Source organism: Acanthopagrus latus, chromosome 16, assembly GCF_904848185.1.
Source record: "Acanthopagrus latus isolate v.2019 chromosome 16, fAcaLat1.1, whole genome shotgun sequence".
NCBI lineage: Eukaryota > Metazoa > Chordata > Actinopteri > Spariformes > Sparidae > Acanthopagrus > Acanthopagrus latus.
Window position 1 is genome coordinate 13,683,899 of NC_051054.1, and position 24,570 is coordinate 13,708,468.

General features: G+C 41.4%; 1 protein-coding gene across 3 annotated transcripts in view; it reads left to right on the forward strand.

The window, feature by feature from the left end:
• Positions 1-1,455: 1,455 nt before the first annotated feature.
• Positions 1,456-24,570, forward strand: part of kidins220a (kinase D-interacting substrate 220a) — a 46,360-nt gene continuing 23,245 nt past the window's right edge. For all 3 annotated transcript variants that reach the window (XM_037071407.1, XM_037071408.1, XM_037071409.1), the window contains exons 1-23: positions 1,456-1,613; positions 6,140-6,298; positions 7,866-7,964; positions 8,682-8,780; positions 10,081-10,179; positions 10,638-10,736; positions 10,925-11,023; positions 12,287-12,484; positions 12,607-12,705; positions 13,035-13,133; positions 13,983-14,081; positions 14,171-14,348; positions 14,499-14,663; positions 14,827-15,006; positions 15,299-15,464; positions 15,587-15,738; positions 16,123-16,223; positions 16,332-16,517; positions 16,701-16,841; positions 17,795-18,032; positions 18,169-18,260; positions 20,982-21,126; positions 21,641-21,803. In XM_037071407.1, the coding sequence (XP_036927302.1) occupies positions 6,167-6,298; positions 7,866-7,964; positions 8,682-8,780; positions 10,081-10,179; positions 10,638-10,736; positions 10,925-11,023; positions 12,287-12,484; positions 12,607-12,705; positions 13,035-13,133; positions 13,983-14,081; positions 14,171-14,348; positions 14,499-14,663; positions 14,827-15,006; positions 15,299-15,464; positions 15,587-15,738; positions 16,123-16,223; positions 16,332-16,517; positions 16,701-16,841; positions 17,795-18,032; positions 18,169-18,260; positions 20,982-21,126; positions 21,641-21,803 (3,029 nt within the window). In that variant the 5' untranslated portion in view covers positions 1,456-1,613; positions 6,140-6,166. The remainder of the gene's footprint in view (positions 1,614-6,139; positions 6,299-7,865; positions 7,965-8,681; positions 8,781-10,080; positions 10,180-10,637; positions 10,737-10,924; positions 11,024-12,286; positions 12,485-12,606; positions 12,706-13,034; positions 13,134-13,982; positions 14,082-14,170; positions 14,349-14,498; positions 14,664-14,826; positions 15,007-15,298; positions 15,465-15,586; positions 15,739-16,122; positions 16,224-16,331; positions 16,518-16,700; positions 16,842-17,794; positions 18,033-18,168; positions 18,261-20,981; positions 21,127-21,640; positions 21,804-24,570) is intronic.

Consider the following 24,570-nt stretch of genomic DNA (forward strand, 5'->3'; position numbering starts at 1 on the left):
AGGACCCTTTATTACAGCCAAAAGACATTTCATTGGCGATGGCTCACCTCCATCAATTTTCCCATTAGTCATGACAGTGAGCCAGCACGCGCCTCGCTTAAATGTCATGCAGGTGTTAATAATTTTGTTAATCACACCTTTGCTTTTTCTGCTATAATGTGAAAATGTCTACTGTTAGAAATGTTAATTACTGCTGAAATTTGACAGAATTACATAGATTTTGAAAGGGGAAAAAGAAATAAAGAGTTCCCCGCCACGCCGTCTCCGTATGACGCTGAAATGCTTTTGCCAACGTGACACGTCTGGCTGTGTACCTCCTGACTGAACGTCGGTGCAGATTAATAACAACTGTGTTTGGCTGCTGGGTTTCAGAATGGATGGAGCCATTGTCAGTGTTATCAGACACACCTGTGTATCTCCTTTTACAACAAGTCACAAAATGTCAACTGTAGAAAAATTAAAAAAAAAAAAAAGGGTGTGTGTTGTTCAACTGTTCTCATGATAACAGCTTGTTTCCGGGCTTAACGTGTACTTAATACTCGTAGGGTGGAACTCTGACGTTAGACCTCTCTTCTTACCTAAAGCGAAGATCTTGGTGTCAAACACAATCACAGATCACTGTATGAAATATAATTCAGATCATTATGTACGCAAGACTTTTATCAGTGTGGTTATCATTTTATGTGGTATTAGACTGACCATTATCTGTCCTCATCTATTGTTTCATATCAGTGGTGGAATGTAACTAAGTATAATAACTCATGTACTGTACTTAAATCCAGTTTTGCAGTACTTGAGTGTTTCCATTACTTCTACTTTATACTTTCATTACTACAGTTTTCAAGTAATATCAGATCCATTAATCAGTCAGAAACATTAAGACTTTCACTAAAGCACCAGTTGTTTGGGTGACTTTCACTTTGCCCAATGTCAAGTATGACTTTTGATACAATTTAAAAAACTTGAAAAAATTTTTTTTTAAAAATCCTATTGTAGGAATACTCCATTATGGGAAAGAGTTCCGCAAAGTACAGAGTACATTATAAATGATAAAGAAAAATCATTGATAATGCAGACAAATGACCCCTGTGAGTGCTGTATTATTCTCCTGTTTAATGTCCTGGGAAAGTATTGATAATATTAATATTTTATCATCTCCTTTTTTTTTGTCAAATAAATGTAGTGGAGAAAAAGTACGATATTTTCCACCACTACTACTACTTAGTACTTCACTTGATTACAGCATTGGAGTGATTCCTCCACTGCTGAACATTCAGAAGCAGTGGACTTCTGACAAGTTCAGCTGATGCTTGGTATGTGACGTTTAAAGGTTAAAGTTAAATAAATAAATAAATAAATAAATACAGTAATCCTGTAAGCTGAGGTAACCAGACAAGGCATGATAATGCGGGGGAGGGTGTTGAGGACCCCGGCTGCTCCGCCGCTGGAGCTACGGGTAGTCGGAGGCGGAGCTATCGACTTGACTGTAGCAGCCGGGGGAGCAGGTTAACGCAACACCGCAGCCACAGTATGACGTGAAAAAATAGCGTCTTTTGGTCATGTTCTCCGGACTGGAATCAAGACATAAACAGTTACAGAGCAGCCCGGCCTAGGTAAGAGGACTTCATGGTGTTCACTATAATATATGTCACCTTAAAAGGTGATAAAAGTAAGTGAGGACCTGTTGGAGAGCTAGCCGCCATGTTAGCCGCTGGGAGTTTTCGCTCGCTGGTGTTTTGCTGTCGCTTCCTAGTAACAGTGTTAAACACGGGAGGTCTGTCTGCCTGTCACATCTTCGTTAAAACCCGTCCATTACAGAGTAAATTACAGCTCTACTCGTCTTCGAGGCCACAAGTCATGTGACGTGTGGTGTCATCCAGATGTGGGCTTTCTCGACCACGCGACACGCAGTGGAAGCGGCTGATGTTTCCACAGCTGTTCTCGTCAGATATTGTTGTTGGTTTATTTAAAAAAAGTTGCAGAATCCGGAAGGAAACGCACTGTTGCTACATCACCACGAAACTGTCTGTCTGTTTTTCTCCCAACGGCTGACGGGGATGTGTTCCAAACAGGAGCTTTAATCATTTTTATGGTTAACAGAGTCAAATCAGAGTAGAAGTGCCTCTATTATTGACCGCTGCAGGTTTTGCCCCCCTACACCTCCTTTAAAGTTTCTCCGACAAGTCATTAAAGCAGTTTTTTGGAGCAGACCCAGAATGTGAGGAAACTGAACCCTCAGCAGTTTCATGCCCACATGACAAGACACCAAGAGCTGACTGGTTAAATTTAGAGATCCTATCCAGTGCTGGCCTCCAAGTTCATGTTTGTGTGTGGTCAGATAACAGCACAGCCGCCATGGGCTTTATCTGAATTTGTGTTTTTGTTTCAATACTGGACCATGTTTGACCTGAGATCTGGGTGATTCTGAAAATATAAATAATCATATATAATAACTGGTATGCAGTCAAATCACAAATTTGTCAATAATTGAATTTTTTATGCAAAAAAATGCCACAAACTTACTGTTTGCTGCTCCCCCAAATGTTTGAATACTTTTATTGTTGTATTGGACGGCTGGTTGAACAAAACAAGCGACTTGATGATGTCACCCGGTTTTGGGGACTGTTGTAATATATTTCACTCTTTTCTGAAATTTTGTGGTAAAATAACATAGAGCTGCAGCGATTCATCCACGAGTTATCAACTCAAAACATATTCGGACACTGTTTTTGATAGTTGAACAATTGGTTTGAGTGATTTTTTTTTTACAGAAAAAATGTTAAATTTCTCGGATTCCAGCTTCTCAAATATGAATATATTCTTGCTTCTTTAATTTGTAGATTTTGTTAATATTTTCCTTCCAATCCTGGAGCTTAGGAGATTTCCTATGGCCAATAGAGCTTATATTTAAATGCTGCGTTTGGGGATTATTTACCATTTTGGCTTTAACTGCTGAGCAATTGAGTCATTTAAACACACTGAACTGACATGAGGGATAATCTGCCAGTGACAGCTCCCATTAAAAACAAATGCTATTTTATTGCATTGCTCATAGAAACTAAACTGCACAAATGAGGCCAGTATCTAAATTGCCTCTCCCCTTTTATCTGCATCAGTTGGTGCTGAGCCAGTGCATGTAATGAATGAGAATCCGGTCGCGTGTGTCTATTGTGTTGGGAAGAGACGGGCGTAGGCCAGCCCCCCTCATCTAATATTCTGGCTTGAGTGAAGGGGGGATGCTGAGCGTTCGCCGGGCAGTGCTTGTTGATACTGTGTGCGAGTGAGCAAAGGATAAAGATTGGTGCTGAATAGCCAAATAAATACCTGCATCACCCTGCACCAAGGTAAGTGGAGTCTTCTGAAGTGTTTTCAAAAGGCAAAATGCCCCTCTTGTTTCAGTGCCTTTTAGTGTTTTTATTGGTGTTTTGTCTTGACTGGTTTTCACTGGGTGCCTGTTCTGTTTAAAATAAATGTGTGTGAGCTCCTGTCTGGCCATTGCTCAACAGTGAGGGAGCTAAATGTTTACTGATTGGTTCTTGTGTGCCGTTATCGTCCACCCATTGTCCTGAGAGAGAAGGAGCTGAGGAGGGTGTGTCAACAGGCGCCTATTGCCTTCACTGTAAACAAAGGATTTTTTTTTTCAGTTATGTGTGATACTGTCCAATATGGGAGAACAGCTGGCAGGGGATTCCAGACTTGAGATACAGTGTCAGACTTAAGAAGAAAACAAAGACTATATAGTTGTTTATTGATCGGACTCTCTTAATGATTGAACTGAGTGTTTTTGGGGCCTTTGTACCGACAGCCCAATAGGCATGTGACATACTAAGCATTGACTGACCTGAGCCCGAGCTGCTTGACTCGCAGATTATGTTGAAATAAGTAGCAGCATGTTTGCTTGTGCTAATGTGAAGCCCATTGCCACGGCAACCTGCAATCAACGAAGGGAGCTCATTAATTCTACAATACTGTGGGCAGGAAGTGAGTCTGACCATGATGGAAGAGCCCAACTTGATGAATCATTAATGAGTTTTTCATCGATTGGATGAATCCCTACAACAGCTACAACAGAAATGTCTGAATGGGTGAAGTAATACACTTAATAAAGGGCTTGGCAATATGGCCTCAAAGTGATATGACTATATTTTTAGGCGAATACAGGACAGACATCATATTTTTCAATATTTTGAAATCCCCTCATAAATGCTTGTAGTATACATTAGTATTGTGGATATAATGACTGGGTGGGTAAGGGCAAGTATTAGAACAAGAAGAGCATTCTGGTAAATCCAGATAATCACTTGACTGTAATGCAGCCATTAAAACCAGGAAATGACAATACCTATGTCATGTCACAATATAGTGATATTCAGAATTTGAGATGATGCATAGTCTCCTATCAGGATAGTGATATAAAGTAGATATATTCCCTCTTGGAAGCTTTAATATTTTACAGTATATTGTTTTTGGAGGAGGTCCTATCAGTGCCCAGTAGTTACAGAAGTGTCACGTGTAAGTACTCCTGTTGAGCTCCAGGACGAAAATGTTTAAAATGACTTAGATGTTAGAAGAACATGCTGGTCTGCATTCTGTGTAATAATCTGTGGATAATCTCCCAAAGTGAGCTGTCTGCATTGATTTGTTAGATGCAGACAATTGCCTGACTGTTTCTTACTACTATTTGGGTTCAAAATTGATACAAAGCTGTTCCAGTGAAATAGTGCACATGCTGTACTCTCAGACAGTTAAAAAAAGAAGTACTTTTCCTCCACAAAGTCAGATCCAAGGCAGTGGAGGAGGGTAGACTTAAGTCTGTCTTGATATAATTAGAGCGCACAGTCGAGCGCACCTATTGTCCCTTGGCATCATTACCTCAAAGGATCAAAGTTTGACGACTGTTGTTTGTTTTCACTGAAATCTGATGACTTAGTGGACTTATCGTGGTTTAACTGCCTTCATTATACTGAGCAGACCAATTTCAGTTCACGTTTTCAGCATGAGCAGACAGACTGAGCTAAACTGAAGTGAACCAAGGGGCCTCAGTTACCTCTTGAGTAATGAGCGTGTTCAGTGCATAGTTCAGTTTAACCCATAGTTTCATATTCTGGTTGAAATACATACATTGCTGCAAATCTTTTTGTGGGGATCCAACTGATTTATGGAATTTATTGTGATGAAGAAATGCACTGGCTGAATAGTGGTATTGACTGATATTCGCCTCGTTGACCACAACCGATTGTGTCACATAAATTTTGTTTGATATGATATCCCTGCCATCAATTTGCAAGTTTTTGTGAGAACTGAAAAAATCTTAACATTATGTTGGTTGTTGTATCACAGGCATGAAAGGCCTTTGAAGCAATGATTTACTTAAAAAATCATTGTTCCACATTTAAAGGAAGGTTATATGATAAATATTGTTTCCTACATTTGCATGATTTAAGGTTTGACCTGTGAAAGGTAGTCTAATTAAGGGCTGAGTTAAAATTGTTCCATCGTTTTTTGTTTTTTTTTTTGTAATCAAGATTTATGTTTTTACCTTGGCACAAAAGGGAGGAAAAATAACAACAAACACAAAATAACAAGGAATTTTTCAGAATTGGTGTGTTTGTGCCTGGTATGGCAGTGAAGGCAGACAGAGGTGCTTGTTCAGCCAAGTGACAGTTTCTCACAATCTGTTTTTCATTTAAATCAAAGAATAATAGAAATAAATGGAAAAATGTACACATACAAAGGCAAGCTATACTTGTTGTAAAGCAAGCTGTGTAACTGGTTCAAAAATCTTTTATTTATGCATAATTTATGCAGCAGAATTTTCTTTTTTAAGTGAGACTTGCTCATGTTTTTAAAAAAATCTGACTTAGTGATGGCATGTCATGATGATTATAGCTGAGAAAAAGCTCTGGCATGGCCTGTTTTTTGTTTGTACGTCTGAGTATGTGCGTGTGAGCCGGGCCTGGACAGGACGCGTTTGTTCCCGAGCATCACTTCAAAGACACACCACACCCTCTTCCCGGCCTCTATTTTACTGACTCTGCTTTCTCTCCTAGTTCTGTACATTTCACTGTGCAGGCCAGATACATACCACTGGTGTCTTAAGCCTTCTGTAAATGCTAATCCCTTTCCTCTATATCTACAGCGGTGTACAGGTGGTTAGCAGTCAGCCATGGATACCACCACCTCCCTGAAGATGACCTCTCTGGCCATCCAGAGTCTGTTCACCTACGTGGAGGAGGAAAACCTGGCTGCCATCAAAACACATTTGGACAAGTTCAAAGATGTGGACAGCAGGAGTGATGTGAGTCAGTCATTAGTTAGTGAGTGTGTGAGGTTATTAGAGGCTCTTTGAAATCATGTGTTTTGTGGTAAAAGGGGTAATAGAATAATTTGTGATGATGTAAAGAATACTATGGAAGGTAATATGCAAAGAGAAGACAGAGCATAGTGTTTGATATGATGTTTGGCGTCTGGACTTTCATCTTTTCATATGAGACACAGTGCATATAAGGAGTATTCAGCCCCATTGGAAGTTTTCATGTTTCATTTTGTTAATTATTTTTTAACACTCTGACATTTAATGGTGTTGATGTCCATCAAACAGCCAGTAAGAAAATAATAAAACATGAGAACTCCTAAGGGAGGTAATTAGTTTTTGTAGGCATTAAGCATTCATAAAAAGCCCTCATGAAAAAATTAATGTTGTGCACCCTGGATGGAACAAATGAACAGTTTAGAGGGGAACTCAGGGCTGCTTTATTTTGATCTATTGCAGCTGCTGTCATTGTGATGTTAAGTCTGGTACTAGTACATACAGTACAAGACTAAATAATCAACTGGACACTTAACAAACTAGTGAACCCTTATAGTGATCAGTAGCTGTGCAGCCTCCACCAATAAACTGGGGATATACATCACTGTTTTGCATGAAGGCTCCATATGCGAAGTCAGGGAAATAACATTGTGCACTATATAAGACGGCTTTATTCATAAAGTTTGGGCATGATAAGTTTGTAAGTTCTTGGATGACATTGTTAAACTGAAGATAACTGCTGCTCATCAGGTCAGCTATAAACATATTGTTGCAGTAACAACCTTTTAAACCAGCAGAGGCACAACTTTTAACAGAGGTGGTATCAGCTGATCAATCAGCTATCTGCTATATTATATTATATTGACCCTTTAAAATTCCCCTGTCTGTTGCCTCCAGTATTATCTCTACTGTTACAACCTGTTAAAGCCTGCTCCTCTACATTATAGCTGTCCATTGTTGTCCAAAAATACATCAGTGAGCCAGTCAGTCACGCTGTCTGACCTGCTGCTTCATTTCCATCACTGTAGTTTATTTTCATATCGGTCACACACAAACCGTCTTCCTGATGTAGATACTCAACAGTGAACCACATCTACCTCTGACAAAAGTCTCCAGCTAATGTACTTTTACTACTCTCAGAATAACTTTTGCTAAAATGTGTAGTTTTTGATGTTTTAGGGAAGAATTCACCCTTTTTTAAAGTGCATTTATGACTTATTTTTAAAGTAAGAACAAATGGGCCCAGACTTGACTTTGACTTACCCTGACATTGGCTGGAGAAATAATGAGTTAGGACTTGATCCAAAAGACCTGAGTCACATCTCTCTTTTGGTCTTTTCATGACATTTCTGGACGTTAACATTAGATGATTGCATCAAGTAATCTATTATCAGGTTCTCCTACAGTACAAGACCAGAGATGAATCATCAAAGAGTCTCACTGCCTGCCATTTTTTTTTTTTTTTTTAACCAGTGACCTCACAGAGGGTCACTGAGAAAACAGTGTAATTAATTGGCTTGTTGGTTTCCGTTCCTTCCCTCTCTCTTTGTTCCAGAATGGGCAGACTCCCTTGATGGTGGCTGCAGAGCAGGGCAGTCTGGAGATAGTACAGGAGCTCATTAGGAGAGGAGCCAACGTTAACTTGGACGATGTTGTAAGCATGCACACGCACAAACGTGACCTCTCAAACTCTCTAATGTGAGCACGCCCTCATGTGCAGGTACACGTGGCGTTATAATAGATCGCAACAGGGTCCGGGCACAGGTGAAAAACAATGCGGTCATTTTAACCACATCATCCACTTCACAAAGAAGACGTCGACGAAGTAGTGGTCTTGATGTTCCATCTTGCTGAACTCACCACACTCGGGCTTAGTCCACAGCTATTATGAACCATAATGACGACCTATTATACACTCTTACCTTCGCTCTTTTGAGTAAATGACAGGATCCACTGGGTGGCCAACACCCTGTGCCTTCGAGAGCCAGCCCAACACACGCACACACGCATGCATGCATATACCCTCCCACTTCAACACACGCATGCATGCTCACACACTACACCTCACATCAACCTTTCAGGTACATGCAACCTGCTATTACACATAGCAAACTCATTCTCTTACTAACGCAGAAGAAGAAAGGAGAAGATACTGCAGTCGCTGTTGTTTTTCACACTCAACTCTCTGACACTCCTCTATGTCCATGCGACACCCGGTTCAAATGAGCACCTGGTATGACCAGCTGGTAGGTACACTGCTTTGACAGTTCCCGGGGCGTCCCACATAGAGCTCGGAGAGCTCGGACGTTTGTCCCGCTGGATTTGGAGTCTGATGGGAGTTCCCAGGTTAACAGGTTGTCTGTGTGTGCAGGACTGCTGGACGGCGCTGATCTCGGCAGCTAAGGAGGGCCACATCGATGTGGTGAGGGAGCTGCTTGAGAACAAGGCAAACCTGGAACATCGAGACATGGTGAGGTTATAGAAAATTACCATAGGCTTTTTCTTCATTAAAACTGCTGTTTCCACTGATAATATCATGTTTTCTGAAAATGGTAATAGTATCCTTAAGAACACGTTCAAGTTTAAAGGCTGTCCTGGTGGCGTCGTGGATGAAAAGCGTCACGTAATCACAGCGTCCTCGGTTTGTTTTTCGGAACATGTAGCATATCATGATTTCTCTCCTTATAGGAAAAAAGAGTCAGTAGCTCTACAACATGGTACAATAAGACGCAGTGTTAAACTTCTAAATATACTTTAAATGTAAAAAAGTATAAAATTAGAGGTTGATAAACAAGCTGCTCAAACTAGTGCTGTAAGTTAACTCTTCTTATGTATCCAATACACACAATTTAGATTAAGTCTCATGTGCATTAATGATTTGTATAAAATGTGATGAGCCCAGTGCTGGTTGAACAGGATGAACCAGTAGCCTTGAAATGGACACAAAATGAAATTACTTTATGTGCGATGGCTCCTTTCGACTAGTAATCCCATTTACTGAGCTCTGGTTGTCTCCTCATGGGGCAGTGATATGATTTAGTCTTGTCAGAAGCAGACAGTTGTCTGCAGAGTTGCTACAGAAGCTATTCTGTATACAGTATTCATAAGCAGACTTTTGGCAACATGCAGATGAGACGCACATGTTTGTACAGTATCACCTGGGAATGAGTGTGTTTGGTATCAGTGATTATGTGGATGTGCCTGCTCAAGAGGTAATGTGCATTTCAAACAGAGGGAACACTAAAAATGTAATCCTTATGAGCAGCAACTCTCAGGAGGTAGTCTAAGTGATGTTTTAAATTTCTGTGCCGGCACTCAAAAGATAACACTTTTTTTATTTACTTCACTATTTTATCACGTATATGTCGAGACACTTTGAGTTGATTTCTTTCTCGAGTGACTATGGAAGTGACTCATGACATCAACTGACTCACTGCCGTGCGGGATGTGTCTAAGCTGCACAGGATAAATCACAGCCAGTCATCACGGTGGGATTATGATAAATCGCACTGTGCGATACTGTTCGCTCACTGGAAAGTGTGTCACACCAGCTGTAAATAGCATATTTTCCTACCACAAAATCTGCTTGGATTTCACCTTTTCTGTAAGGCTTGAATTTAATACTGTCGGTACCCCCCTTTACACACACAGTAAATATTAAATATATGGATGTGCTTTGCCATCATGTACATATTTACTCCTCTCGCCTTTCAGATTTGAATAATTTTTTTGTTAATCTCAACTCTGTTCTGTGTATTTATCCTACTCAGGGAGGATGGACTGCTGTCATGTGGGCAGCCTATAAAGGTCGAACAGATGTGGCCCAGCTGCTTTTGGAAAAAGGAGCTAACCCGAACATCACTGGTCAGGTACTGCGACTGGACACGCTGTGTAGCATTATTGGCAGTTGTTGTTGCTTAATATCAGCATTGAAAATGATGCATATAATACGTACGTGCAAAGTACAGGAAATAATAATAATAATAATAATAATAATAATAATAATAATAATAATAGATGGACAAAATGTATACTGCCCTGGTCAAATTGAAGCTCATGGTAAACCTAATGACATTGTTCACATGATGTGTTTAATTTTGATTGCTCCAGGTAATGTTAATGATATAAACATAAGTTGTAAATGTCAGTAAGCAGAACTGACAAAACAATGTAAACACTACCACAAACCTACACAGCGCGATACCTTGCTCCACCATCCGCTGTTTTAGTCATGTAAGGTGGTTTAAAGCATTTGTACGACCGCAGGCCAGACACTGATCATTAGTTACTGTCAGCATGACTTCACCCCTGTCCTCTGCTCCAACAGTACAGCGTCTACCCCATTATCTGGGCAGCAGGTCGAGGCCACGCTGAGATTGTCCATCTCCTGCTGCAGCACGGAGCCAAGGTCAACTGCTCAGACAAGGTAACTACATACTGACAGATGTTTGTCATTTACTTGTTTTTAATCACGTGGAAGATGCAGTTAAAAGATTTGTCCTTTATTGAGTATCCTTCCTTCTTAATTATTTTCGAGTCCCCAGCTCATTGACTAAATCATCTCTTGCCACTCGTGTCATGCACTTTATTGCATATTCTTTTTCTTCTTTGCAGTATGGCACCACTCCTTTGATCTGGGCAGCCAGGAAGGGCCACTATGAGAGCGTGATGCACCTTCTAGCAAATGGAGCAGATGTGGACCAAGAAGGAGCGGTAAGTCGATTGTAGATTTTCTGTGAACAGCTGTCAAAGATGTCCCTTTCATACCCGGTCATGGAGCTGTCACCTGTTAAACTGTCTACCTCTGGAATTTTCCAACTTGCCCACCCAGTCTTTTGCTGCCACTGTCCAAACATGTTTGAAACGTGTTGCAGGCATCAAATACAGACTAAGCATATCTTTCAAAAATCTGTGGAGTTGCTGAGGTAAAACATTACATATGTTATCTTTTATAGTGTTTTCAAAAGAGTATATCATCAGAGATGATCAATTTATCACATTCTGCTTCATGTATGGTTTACAGAGTGTAATTATAGTAAACATAATAATGATGACATCTGAAAATAATGACTTTAGTGCATATACAGGGTCTTTCAGAGCTTAAAGTAGACAAGATATTGGTCGAAGTAGAATATAATATTCTTAAAAATGAAATATTAGATAATGTTTATTAAGTTTGTTCACAACATCTACACAAAAATCTATAGATTATTGGAAAGTGTAAAGTCTGGAAGAATATGGAGCATTTTTTATCTTTAAAATTGGTGGTACAATGTCCTCTATGTGGCTTTGCACCCACAGTTATTTTGACCTTTTATAATATTTGGCAGTGTTTCCTAAACAGTGTTAATATTTGATTTGGTAGTCTGAACAGGTAGCTCAAGAGCTAAGCTAGTCTAATTTTGTTTTGGGTTCATCGTGGGTGCCATGAAACACAAAGCGGCCTGTTCTCGTGAGTGTAGTTTTCACACAATCAAGATTTAATGCTGCCAAGCGCCACAAACACATTAGTGAACTTCAATATTAAATAATTGATTGCGTCTGTGACGCAGCGCATCTGTGCTCCTTCGAGTCATGTTGCATCTGTGCTGACACAAAGTGAACGATGTGATAGCTTGATATGTAGCATCAATAATCAGATGGAACTATAGTAGCTAATGTTGCAATTAATTTATGTCTAATTTATGTCTAATTAAAAGACTGAGAGAGAAAAAAATATGAGTTATTGTGCTTGGTAAACAATATTACAATTATAGATTGTCATTGAGTCTGTAATGTCTCCCAGAGCTGCTCAAATAAACTGATCACAGTTGGGAAATATAGTTTGTTAATCCTCAACTCTAAATGATTGAACAGTTGACATATTGGACACATATTGAGTTAAGTGTTAGCACCCAGTCTAGTCAAGATAAACATCTGTAATCCTTAATGTTCAGGTCAGAGCGATCCTCATTGCTCCATTCTGTGTGTTTTCAGAACTCAATGACGGCTCTGATTGTGGCAGTGAAAGGTGGCTATACAGAGGTTGTGAAGGAGCTGCTGAAGAGAAACCCAAATGTCAACATGACTGACAAAGATGGAAACACAGCCCTGGCCATCGCTGCCAAGGAGGGACACACTGAGATCGTGCAGGACCTGCTGGACGCCGGAACCTATGTCAACATCCCAGACAGGGTGAGGCCGGCCTGCAATAGTATTAAAAGCTTTCTGTTTGAAGATATGAAAGAGTAGTTCCTATGAAATGCAGACGCTTCATGTCTCTCTCTGTCTGTTTTTCCTTTTTGTCCTACTTTCAGAGTGGGGAAACGATGCTGATTGGAGCAGTGAGAGGAGGTCATGTGGAGATAGTCCGAGCTCTGCTGAACAAATACGCTGATATTGACGTCAGGGGCCAGGTAGGAGCTCCTCTCTCACCGTCTTTGCTGCCTTTTTGATGTTTAGAAGCAGGCAGGAGGCCTTCTTGTGTTCCCCCACTCTATTGACTCTTGGTTAAGTGAACTTTAATCCATGGATTAGGATTACAAAAAGCCTCCACAAGTAGTATTGCTATATAAACAGACATACTTTGATGCTCTTATTTGTAATGCTCAACATTATACATTTTCTGTGCACAAAACAAAGCAACATAATGCATTCTCAGCTTCCATATGTGTTTTTTTATGCCTGACAGTTTATTTTCTCAAAGATAAACAAACTTGTATTTGCCTTGTCTTTTCCACTTCAGGATGGAAAGACTGCCCTCTACTGGGCAGTGGAGAAAGGTAACGCTACCATGGTGAGAGACATCCTGCAGTGTAACCCTGATACTGAGAGCTGCACTAAGGTAAAGCATTAAATGTACTCTCTCTTGAAATAAATATATGTGTTTAATAATATAATTTCTTCATTTCTCATGATTTCTTTTTTTTTAAAGAAAAGGTCTAAAACAGACAGGTTTAGAATATTTGCATTCTGTATTAAATTACAATAGTAACAACAGAAATCACCCGTTGCTGGCAGGGGTCGCCAAAGCTTCACGATGGAGTCCTTTTGATTTTAAGGGATGTAGGAAACCTGAAAAAAATATATACAACAGTCCGTTTTGGAGCTTTACTTTAATTTCCTTAAAAAAGTTCAAATTATTGTAAGTTTATAAAACGTCATAGGATAAGAGTGATAACCAGATCATTCACAGAGTCTTCACTTCCTGTTAAACAGGAGCTCATTCTGCATTATAACAGTTCATGGTTTATAAAACATAGTGATGACAGAACGATAACCAAGCCAAAAAGAAGCCTATTATGTATATACTATATGACTGGTAGCTCATCTCTGATACAACATTCACATGAAACCTGCTCAAAATGTGTTTCTCCTTTTCCAACAAGTTCCTGCCGTTCATTGTTTGTGTTCATTGTAAAGTTGATTTAATCTTGCACCTTTCACAGAGCAAAGTCAATAAAAGTGCTTCACAAATAAATCCAATCAAAATGCATCAGTTGTTCTTCACTGTTATTGTCATGCATTGAATATGATATATAAATAGGTTAATTAGTCACGGGTCATCAGTAAAAATATTGGGACCTACTGTTCTTGGCTTTCTTTCTTTCTGAAAAACTGTTGTGTAGAGGTGGTGGTATCAAAATAAATTTCAGAATGGTATTGATGAAAATGTATATCTTTTTTTTTTTAGGAGGGAGAGACTCCTCTTATCAAAGCCACTAAAATGAGGAACATCGAGATAGTTGAACTGCTGCTGGATAAAGGAGCCAAGGTGTCTGCGCTGGACAAGGTACTTTTTGAATACACACATTACACTCACCACAACAGGATTTCTATGACGTTATTTAGTTCAGTGATGTGGATGTTTCTTTTCCTCAGAAAGGAGATACGCCCCTCCACATAGCCATCCGAGGGCGAAGCAGAAAGTTGGCCGAGCTCCTGCTGAGGAACCCTAAAGATGGCCGCCTTCTTTACCGTCCAAACAAGGCTGGAGAGACACCGTACAACATCGACTGTACCCACCAAAAAAGCATCCTTACGCAGATATTTGGAGCGAGTATGCCCCATTTTTCGATCTTGTTTAGAAAGACTTGTGATAAAACAAGCTCATAGCCAAAAAAAACATTAAGCTCCTTTTTGAAAATCTTCGTACTTTTTATCTTTTCCTCCATTTACATTTATCTCCCTCTCTCTGCTCCACTCTCAGAGCACCTCTCCCCCTCAGAGTCGGATGGAGACATGTTGGGTTATGACCTGTATAGCAGTGCTTTAGCAGACATTCTTAGCGAGCCCACCATGCAACCCCCCATCTGTGTTGGACTGTACGCTCAGTGGGGCAGCGGCAAGTCTTTCCTTCTCAAGAAACTGGAGGGTAAGTAAACCCACAACATTGAAAAACTGTCTCATTCAAAGATGAAAAGTCCTGAATTGTGAAAATTTCTTCTTGGACAGCCTCCGCTCCTCACTAAAAATCTCCAATATTCTTAATTCAGTTATCTGACATAACATTATTTATCCTCCCTCTCGTCCCACAGATGAGATGAAGACCTTTGCAGGCCAGCAGATAGAGCCGTTGTTCCAGTTCTCTTGGCTTGTGGTCTTCCTCACCCTGCTACTGTGCGGCTCAGTGGCCGTGGTCCTGGGCTTTACTGTTAATCCAAAGCTGGCCATTGCTGTCTCCCTCAGCCTCCTCGCCTTGCTCTACATCTTTTTCGGTAAGGAGATTAAGCCGAAGTTGGAAATGCAATGCTGATGTGCTAAGTCACTGGTTCTCAACCTGTTGGGGTTGGGAAAGTTGCCTGTTTCAGCTTAAAGATAGGATCCTACTGAAGTTACATAGTGCAGAGAAGCCTCCTTAGAAGTGTTTGAATTGCATACTGGGATATTTTTATGATTTTAAAGAGTTCTAAATTGAATAAATATAAATGCTTACCACATGTTTATTTAAAGTTGTTACAAAACAAATGGCACCTGTTATAATTGTAATAATAATCATCTGTTCTCCAGTGTTGGTGTACTTCGGAAGTCGGCGTGAGAGGGAGAGCTGGAATTGGGCGTGGGTCATCAGCACCCGCCTGGCTCGACAGGTCGGTTACCTGGAGCTGCTTCTCAAACTGATGTTCGTCAACCCGCCTGAACTTCCTGAGCAGACCACCCGCGCACTGCCTGTCAGGTGACTATTACCTCTACACTGCAACACTGTTAAAATAAATACTTAAGTCACAGTCCCGGATGCAGTTTTCTGTGTAACTGAGCGAGTCAAAGCATCGTTTCTCTTTCTCGCATGCCACACAGGTTCTTGTTCACAGATTATAATCGACTGTCCAGTGTCGGAGGGGAGACCTCCATGGCTGAGATGATCGCCACGCTCTCAGATGCCTGTGAGAGGGAGTTTGGCTTCATGGCCACCAGGCTCTTCAGGGTTTTCAAGAACGATGAGGTCCAAGGTGAGGTCATAATCAGACCTTTTACTGAGTTCAGCAGAGTCCTACATTTGCAGTCACAAGCTGTCATTGTTATCAGTCCGTGGCTGACATTATGATGTAGGTGCACTGTGCAGTTTTTGGAGATTGTAAAACCATCATTGAAAGAAGCAAAATATATCCCAGTTAAATTACAGTAAACGTGGCCCTCTAAATCAACTGTGATGTTATTGGTCTTAAACCCTTGTATCACTTCAGATTAAGAATGGAGCTCTTGGTAATATAATAATGAACTGTGTGGCAATCTTTACAACATATTTTCTCAGTTGATCTGTATGTAAACATTTTGGTTCTTTCAGGGTACATTTCTTTCTCAATAATTGTGATCTGACTTCTCTCATTCTCCAGGTAAGAAGTGGAAGAAAACGTGTTGTGTTCCCTCCTTCGTGCTCTTTGCTCTGACACTGGGATGCCTGATCACTGGTGTGGCCCTGTTGGCCATCTTTAAGGTGGGTAAGAGCAATTAATCGAGGACCCTGCATTTCAACAGTACACCCTGGAACCACTAGGTCAAAGAATGCCCCAGTAATCAGTTGAAATCCTTTTTTGCCTCTTAGGTGGACCCTGAAAATTTCACAGTAAACGCAGTGCTGATAGCCATGGCCAGTGTGGTGTGCCTGGCCCTACTGTTCAACTGCAGGACCTGGTGGCAGGTGGCCGACTCTGTCCTTAACTCCCAGAGGAAACGACTGCACAGTGCTGCCAACAACTTGCATAAACTCAAGAGTGAAGGATTTATGAAGGTATACTAATACATTTAATACATAGTACCAATGGAAATCCCTCAACATCCTCTTGGCCAAAGGGGCTTTCCATTTGTCTAAGAAGTTATGAAGCTGTATGTCCTGATCAAATCAGTTTCCTTTCTCACATTAGCACTGATAGTTGAATTGTTTTTGATCCATTTATTCTTTTCCCTACACCAGGTTCTGAAGCATGAAGTGGAGCTAATGTCAAAAATGGCCAAAACCATTGATGGCTTCACTCAGAACCAGACCCGCATGGCTGTCATCATCGACGGACTGGACGCCTGTGAGCAGGACAAAGTGCTGCAGATGCTGGACACGGTGTGTGTTTGCTCTGCATGGGCGCTTGAATGATGAGTGCAGCTTCCTCTTTGTTGACACGTAAATAAAATGAAGGAAATACTTTTTGTTAACATCTGTAGCTCACGCAGAGCAGCTGCCATGTGGCCTCACAGTAACTTTCAGTGGGTCTTTTCCCCCATGCACACAGACCCCACACATCTTCTGTATCATGCAGCCACCCTGGTGTTCCCAGCTGCCTCAGCTCGCCTCCAACTTTAGATTCATCCTCCCAGCTGCTGTAATAGAATTTCCTTTAGCTAAATGTTATTATTTAGTGAAGTAATCCCAAAGAAGATGGCAACCTTCTGTGTGCTAATGTAATCTTCTCATCTCTGCAAGCACCTCCCAGTCACTCTTCTTCAGTTCAGAGAGATTCAGACACAGCACTCTGTGACCCAATTTTTGCAGGTTGCACAAATAACAAAAATGTTTTTTGTCTTTTCTTAAGTCATTTTTTTACCGGGTAATATACATGAAAGATGCAGATCATGTGATGGCGCCTTAGTTGAAGGTGCTCACAGCTGCTGTGGGGACAGAGGTCCATCATCCTGTGGGGGCGAAGCTAAGGGTGTTGGCCAGGGGTTAACAAACCATGTATGCATGTAACACAAATTGATGTCCTGTGACCATTGAACAACGTCCCTTAGTTAGCAGAGTGGAAATCCCCGACACCATGTGCTGTTGACAGTCAGTTCTCACAGGGATCATTAAGCTCAAGTCTACAGCTGACAGTTAAAGCCACTGTTAAAGTAGTGACGACATGCCTCCACATCCTGCTCTGAAAAGTGGACTGAAATAAATTGGTTTCAGTAGAAACAGTAGTGCAACAGGCTGATGGCATTCTTTGAAAAACATATTTTATGGAATAATTGTGAAAAACTTGGTGGATGATGTCCTTTACATAATAACTCATGGTTCCCTTCTCACTCCAGGTTAGGGTACTCTTCTCCAAAGGCCCGTTTATCTCGATCTTTGCCAGCGACCCGCATATTATCATCAAAGCTATCAACCAAAACCTCAACAGTGTGCTGAGAGACTCCAACATCAATGGACATGACTACATGAGGAACATCGTCCACCTACCAGTATTCCTGAACAGCCGAGGCCTCAGTACGGCCAAGAAGCTCTGCATGGTAACCCCCACCAATGGAGAGGCAATGCCTGCCGAGGGTAAGGACCACATATCGTACTGTACACACATATATAGAGGATTGCACACTCTTTTGAATACAAATCCAATATTTGGCATTTAATTTCAGCTGTTAATCAGCTGTCATTGTCTCTTCCATCTCGTCTCCCTCCACAGGATGGCATGAAGACTTGGACAGGAAGATGTCCTCGACTAGCCTGGGCCAAGACCAGGCCAAGTTTGGCAGCAAGAACGCCCTAAACCGCAGGGTAACAGCTATTCAAGTCATGGGCATATGTCACATGCAGTGTTTTGTTGGGGTTTACAACCACATCAGTGTTCCTGACCCCACCCAAACTCTCTGACTTGGATGAATGCAGTATGAGTTGTAGATGGAAGAAAGGCAATAAAAATAGACGGCCAATACTAGAAATGCAATCAAAGAGCAGGATTATATTTATTCCAAATTAGATATACCAAGGCAAACAGACACCCCACCCTAATGCACAACAACCAGATCAAAAAAGCCAAATGATAATAACACATTTCAGTGGAGGCAGATATGTTGTTTTTACAGCGAGGTAGAAATAAATGTGCTTCCCTCCAACACTTCGGAATAATCAGAAAGCACGAAATGAATGCTTGATGTCCTGACATTAATCAAGCCAAATTAAAATGCAGTTAGCTCACCGCAACTTGAATAGAAAGCACTGCATTAGGAATGGAGATGCTGCCTCGTCGCTCTCTCTCTGTTTTTCAGCCTCCTCCCTGAAGGGGGAAGTGGGGGTTGTGTTTAGTACAGGCGTGGTGTTGGCAGGCAGCGCAGAGGCCAGAGGACAGAAGGAGACACACCGAGACGAGAAGAGAGAGGTGCTCGGTGTGCGGCCAAGGTTCCTGGTGTAATTGATGTAATGACTGTTTATCCTTCCTGCTGCGTTGCCACAGCCTAATGACAAGGCCTAGCAGCAGTGGGTCCCTGTGACAAAACACTGGCACCAGGTCTGCTGGCAGGAGGCTAAGTGACTCTGCTGCTGTCGTTGATGCCTTCCTCCCCCCCTGCGAGACCTTCCTACTACCCCTCCTTCCTTCCCGCCTCCCTCTCTTGTTTGTTTGTTTGACATTTGTTTTGTACCCCGGGTTTATCTAGTACACTCAATTATTGGTGTTGGCCTTTTATTATGAGGCATCGTGCTCTTTTTATTTGCCCTCCGCCACTAGCTAGCTCTTGGCAGGAGGGCCCTCTTCCTACAAGTGGAGATTAAAATGAGGGCAGGAGGGGAAAATGAATTAGTGGCTCTCCATTTTCATGTGGCTCCTCAAGTTGAGGATGACATTAGGAGTATCTCTGCCATCTTATTGCCATTTACTGGAATGAAATGAATCCCATTTACAAAGAAAACATCCATTGGAAAATGTTGTTTTTAGAAAAAAATCTAACTCAATACGTTCTTCTCAGCATCAAAGTATATCAGCAGGGGGAATAAGAACCACTATAAGTAAGCCAACATAAATACAATAATCTAAATGAACCAATAAAGCTGTAAAACTACAGTAAAGTCAGCCACACAGGGCTGCCTGTATGATAGACCTTTCTGGTTCTGACTGAGTGGTGGCCATATGTTTCATCTCTCTGAGAAAGAGGTCATGAGACTGGCGTTACGACTTCAAAGTCAACCAAAAGCCTCGCCTTGGCTCATGACCATGGCAGCTGTCTGATATCATCACAGATGTTCTCCGGTAGATCTGTGTCAATAGCTCGCCTGTGTGTCATGACTGTTTGGTTTTGGACAGTGGCTCTTTGATTTTGATTTGCAGTCACAGGAAATGTTTATGTTTTTCTCATGAAACATGGACTATATAGGAAGGGGGAGAGAGACGAAGCTGGTCATTTGAATGACAAAATGTTAAGAAGAAAAACAGTGCTTTTAATTGGATTCAGTCAAGTTTTTATGGCATGGAAAAATAATTATATTAAAATGTATGTTTTTTAGTTTTGAATGAGAGCAGTTGGGTTACATATAAGTAGATTCCAACATGGATATAGTGCATAGGAAGTTAACAGTATGAGAACTCCAGGCCCTGTCCGCCTATCTACATGTATCTCTCAATCTGTTCAAACATATGGCTTTATAGTGACATGACCTGAGATCACATGGTGGCCCTGAAACGCCTGCTCTTTTGTCTCATGATCCACAGCTTGCGGCAGTGATAATGTAGATATGTACAAGTAATCACACACTCTACAAGAGCCAAGAGTGATATACAGTAATGCCTTATGTTTAACTTGTGCTTTCAATTTGTCTTTGAAGAGATCGAATTTGTATGCTCCCCCGTACGTTAAATGGTTGTTAAATGCCTCCTTTTACTGTCACTAAGAATGTTCCTGCTCTTTCTTACCCACTCATATACTGCTTTAATTGACACTGTCACAGGATTTGTGTCAGTGCTTTCTGTTGTGATTTTCCAGCATCATGTCCTGTCACTAAAAAGACCATTGTGTAGTATTTCTTGGCATCTAGCAGTGAGGTTGCAGATTGCAAACAGCTGAACACCCCTTGTCTCACCTTCCCTTACAGTGGCTCGCCAAAAATACAAAAAGCATGCCAGTGTTTGGTTTGTCTGTTATGTACTACTGTAAAAACACAGTGCAACATGGCGAACTCTGTGGAAAATCCGTAGATGTAAAGGGCACGTTATAATGTAACAAAAACACAATCATTCTCACTTTCAGGTGATTATCTAGTGATGAAAATGTAATTGTGAATATCATATTCCATTTACATTCCTAAATCCCCTTAAATAGTAAACCCTGGACCTTTCATGCCATGATTGGATGATTCAAATTGCATTAAAATGACAAATTTAATTTTAGTCCTTGAGTTTTTTTTAAATCTTGCCAAGCCAGCTGGAATCATGACCAATTCAAATATGTAAAATTCAGATCATTTGCTAATTTGATTTTCTGCTTTTTGTCTTTGTGCTCTGTTCAGGACACATACCGTCGTCGGCAGATGCAGAGGACCATCACCAGACAGATGTCCTTCGACCTGACCAAGCTGCTGGTGACCGAGGACTGGTTCAGCGACATCAGCCCACAGACCATGAGGAGGCTGCTCAACATAGTGTCTATAACCGGTAAAGAGTTAACCATATTCTGCTGTAGCACTGCCCTCATCTCATAATATTAACAAAAGACATTTTGTCTATCTAGCAACATCAAGGTTATCAAATCAACCCACTTCAAGGGGATTAGATGGCTTACGTTTGTCAGTCATTGACAAGATATGACTGTGGACACAAAACAAAGCTCTGATGGGATATAATTTGAGACTGGCAGAAGCCAACATGTGGTTGCAGAGGCTGCGCATTTAACCAGGGGTTTCAGTCAAGAATACATTTTGCAAGTCTTAGAGGGCATTTCAGTTAACAATAAATAGTAACTGCATTTGCAGGAATGACATAGCAGCATGCAAGGATTCTAAAACGTTGGACACAAATTCATGAATATATTGATGTCCGATAATACGAAGATAACAGAAACAAGCAGTAGGTTGAGAAACCGTGGACCAGCTTTTGTTGAAGTTGACGGAGACAATCATTAGGATGGACTTCTGCTGCCTCTAATCCTTGATCCGTCCATTGTTGACAGGTCGTCTGTTGCGGGCCAATCAGATCGTCTTCAACTGGGACCGGCTGGCGTCATGGATCAACCTGACAGAAGAGTGGCCTTACAGGACTTCGTGGATCATCCTGTTTTTGGAAGAGACCGAAGGAGTGTCAGACCAGGTCGCTCTCAAGACCATCTATGAGAGGTATAGAAAATCACGATCACTCCGTCTTTAGTTACCTATTTGATCTACAAGGTGTACAGTCTTCTTTGATACACCTGCATGCTTTCTTTTTTGTTTCAGTATCTTTTTTCACTCTAATTTCCATTAGCCTCTTTCTTACTTGGGGCATGACAGAGGCTACCTTTAGCACAAGATAAAATGGAAATAAGGTCAGATGAGTTTAGTCAAAGGACCAGCAGCTCATGTAAAATGCTGTAAAGTGGCTCCTGTGTCCTGACCATCATCAAAAAACCATAAAAGAATTAAGAAGTGGAAGTCAATAAATAATTGTATTGTTTTATATTCTATATGAAACACTGACATAAATAGCCATGACCAGCAGGTGGCAGTAGAGTATTTTGTTTTTGGTATGGGCTGCATTAGTCCACAGCTACTGCCAATGGCTGTGAGTGCCACACTAATTGGCAACTGACAGACAGATTTTGTAATTGATCATAATGCACGAGGCAATGATGACTGTATTATAGCTGGGGCAACAGATTCATGAAAGGACACAATTTCCTTAAAACTGCACAGGAGACAAATAGCGCTCAGTCGTCTTCAGCTGAGCAGTGATGGAAAAGTCCCGTACCTCTGTGTGTGTGTGTAAACAGTACGACTGCTCATGGATTTGTATGTGTGTGGTCATGGATGCTTTTAGGCGTGCTCACCGCAGATGAGAGGAGGAGAACCGACACAGGCTGAGTCGTGCATCAGTCGCTGGCCTTTAAAGGTTGCACTCTGTCACAATACACTAGTGCCTATGATTCCTGCGGCGGTGAAGTGTCACAGACCGTTACTGTCAGCCAGTCAAGCCAGCAAGATTCAGCAGACAATCCTCCCTCCCCCAATTCCAAGGCAAACCACTGCCTCATTAGACTAGGTTTTCTCTGTTTGGTTTTCAAAGGACAATAGACTTTACCTTGTATTTGTATATAGCAGTCAAGTGTTATGGAGGAGGTCTACAGTATGAGAGGAGGACAAGAGTACAAGGCATTAAATGAGACTCTTCTTTGTCGGAAAGCTGAAATCAATTTGTACTTGCTATAATTGTTAATTTTACACTTCTCTGCCATATATCTCTGTCATGTTTAAGTATAGTGGACACCCTTAAGGAAATGTCCGTACTTTTACCACAATTACTGTGTAATAAAACTGAGAGATGGAATTAGACAGCCATACAATTCTACACCAAAAGGCCTGGATTAGAGTGCCTGTACCGCAGCATGGGACTGGGGCTCACGCTGTTCGTTAGACTTAATACAGCCATCATCTTGTTTTTGACCAACGGTCCTGTCTTCCTTTATCTTCTTCCTTGTTGAATGTCTTTCCAAATGGCTGCTCTGTTCTGCAGTGGCTGTCGGAGAAGCGGCCTTAATGATGATGACAGGAAGCCTCAAACAGGCTAAACACAACGCCTTGCCTAGAGGCCTTATCTCTTGCACTAATCTTCCGCTGATAAGAGTCAGGCCAGTCTGTCTGTGTATCTTTTTCCGTCTCTCTGCTCTTTTCTTCCTCTTTCTTATCATCTCAGGCTCTAAAGGTCCCTTTTTGTTCTGGATGAAATATTCTGTCTTTTACCCTTAGCGATGGACAGGCACTTGACTGGCCTCTCAGAACCCCAGGCCTCCTTCTCCCGACTGTCCCTCTGCTTGAGAAATGGATAGCTACCTCTCTTTGCTTCCCCATGCCGCAGTGTGTATGCATAGGCCCATGCACAGCAGATGTGCACACAAATAACGCATCTTTTTTTCGTAGCCTAAATTCAAATGGTGGACCATTTCCTGCATGTTATACTTAACATCTTTTTCGTTAAATTCTGTTACCGCGAGACCTGCGTGGTTCAGACCTCATGCACGTGCTTTGTTCTTGTGTTTTTGCATGCATATATGTGTTGTGTTCAGCCATTTGTACACAGCAGAACTGCACATCCCCTGAGCGTTACTAAGTGAATATATTAGTGGTGAAGTGAACGTGGGGGTGAGTCAGCCCCTTATAGGTCAACTGTCGCCCTGCATCTCAGTCACAAGGCAGCATGCGCTTCCTCTCCGCATCTCTTTGTAAGGCTTGCTAAAGCTAGGCAGGCCACAGCACACAGAGAATTTAGAATGGTTAGATTTTTTTAAATCCTAGTCCTAGATAACCATTGTAGATAAATCTTTTTTAAGGTAAAAATGAAATGCAGGTTTGATTCTTGCCTGAGGTCCCTTTTTAAATTTGGCCCAATATCAAGATACAGTCTCAGTTTAGACTTAATACCCTACCTAGCCTTCTAAATTAAAACTAGATTAAGCCATGCTAAACAATAGGGAAGGCAAGAGTACCTCTCAGTGTGGAAGGCGACAGATTCTCTCTGTGGCATATACCTGAACTCCTAGAGACGACAGAAAAAATAGACACACGCCCACCTTCCCTCATATCTCGCACAAACACACACGCTTTCAAAAACGTCTGAAAGCTGTTTTTAGCAACTTGCCTGGCAATAACAAAACGTCCACGAAGGACTGTGAAGTGTCATTGTAGGACGTGGCACAAAGAGAAAGTCATGGCGCTAATTCCCGTAGCGGGAGCGGACCAGTACAGCCCTGCTAATCTGATGGAGAATGTGTAATCGGTTAATAACCTCAGCGATTTCTATCATTAATGGTAAGACAGGGGGCTGCCCACACTAATGCACAGTAGCGGGGGGACGCGAACTGTGCAACAAAGATGGCACTGTCTGCAGGAGATATTGGCTCACAGCAATCAA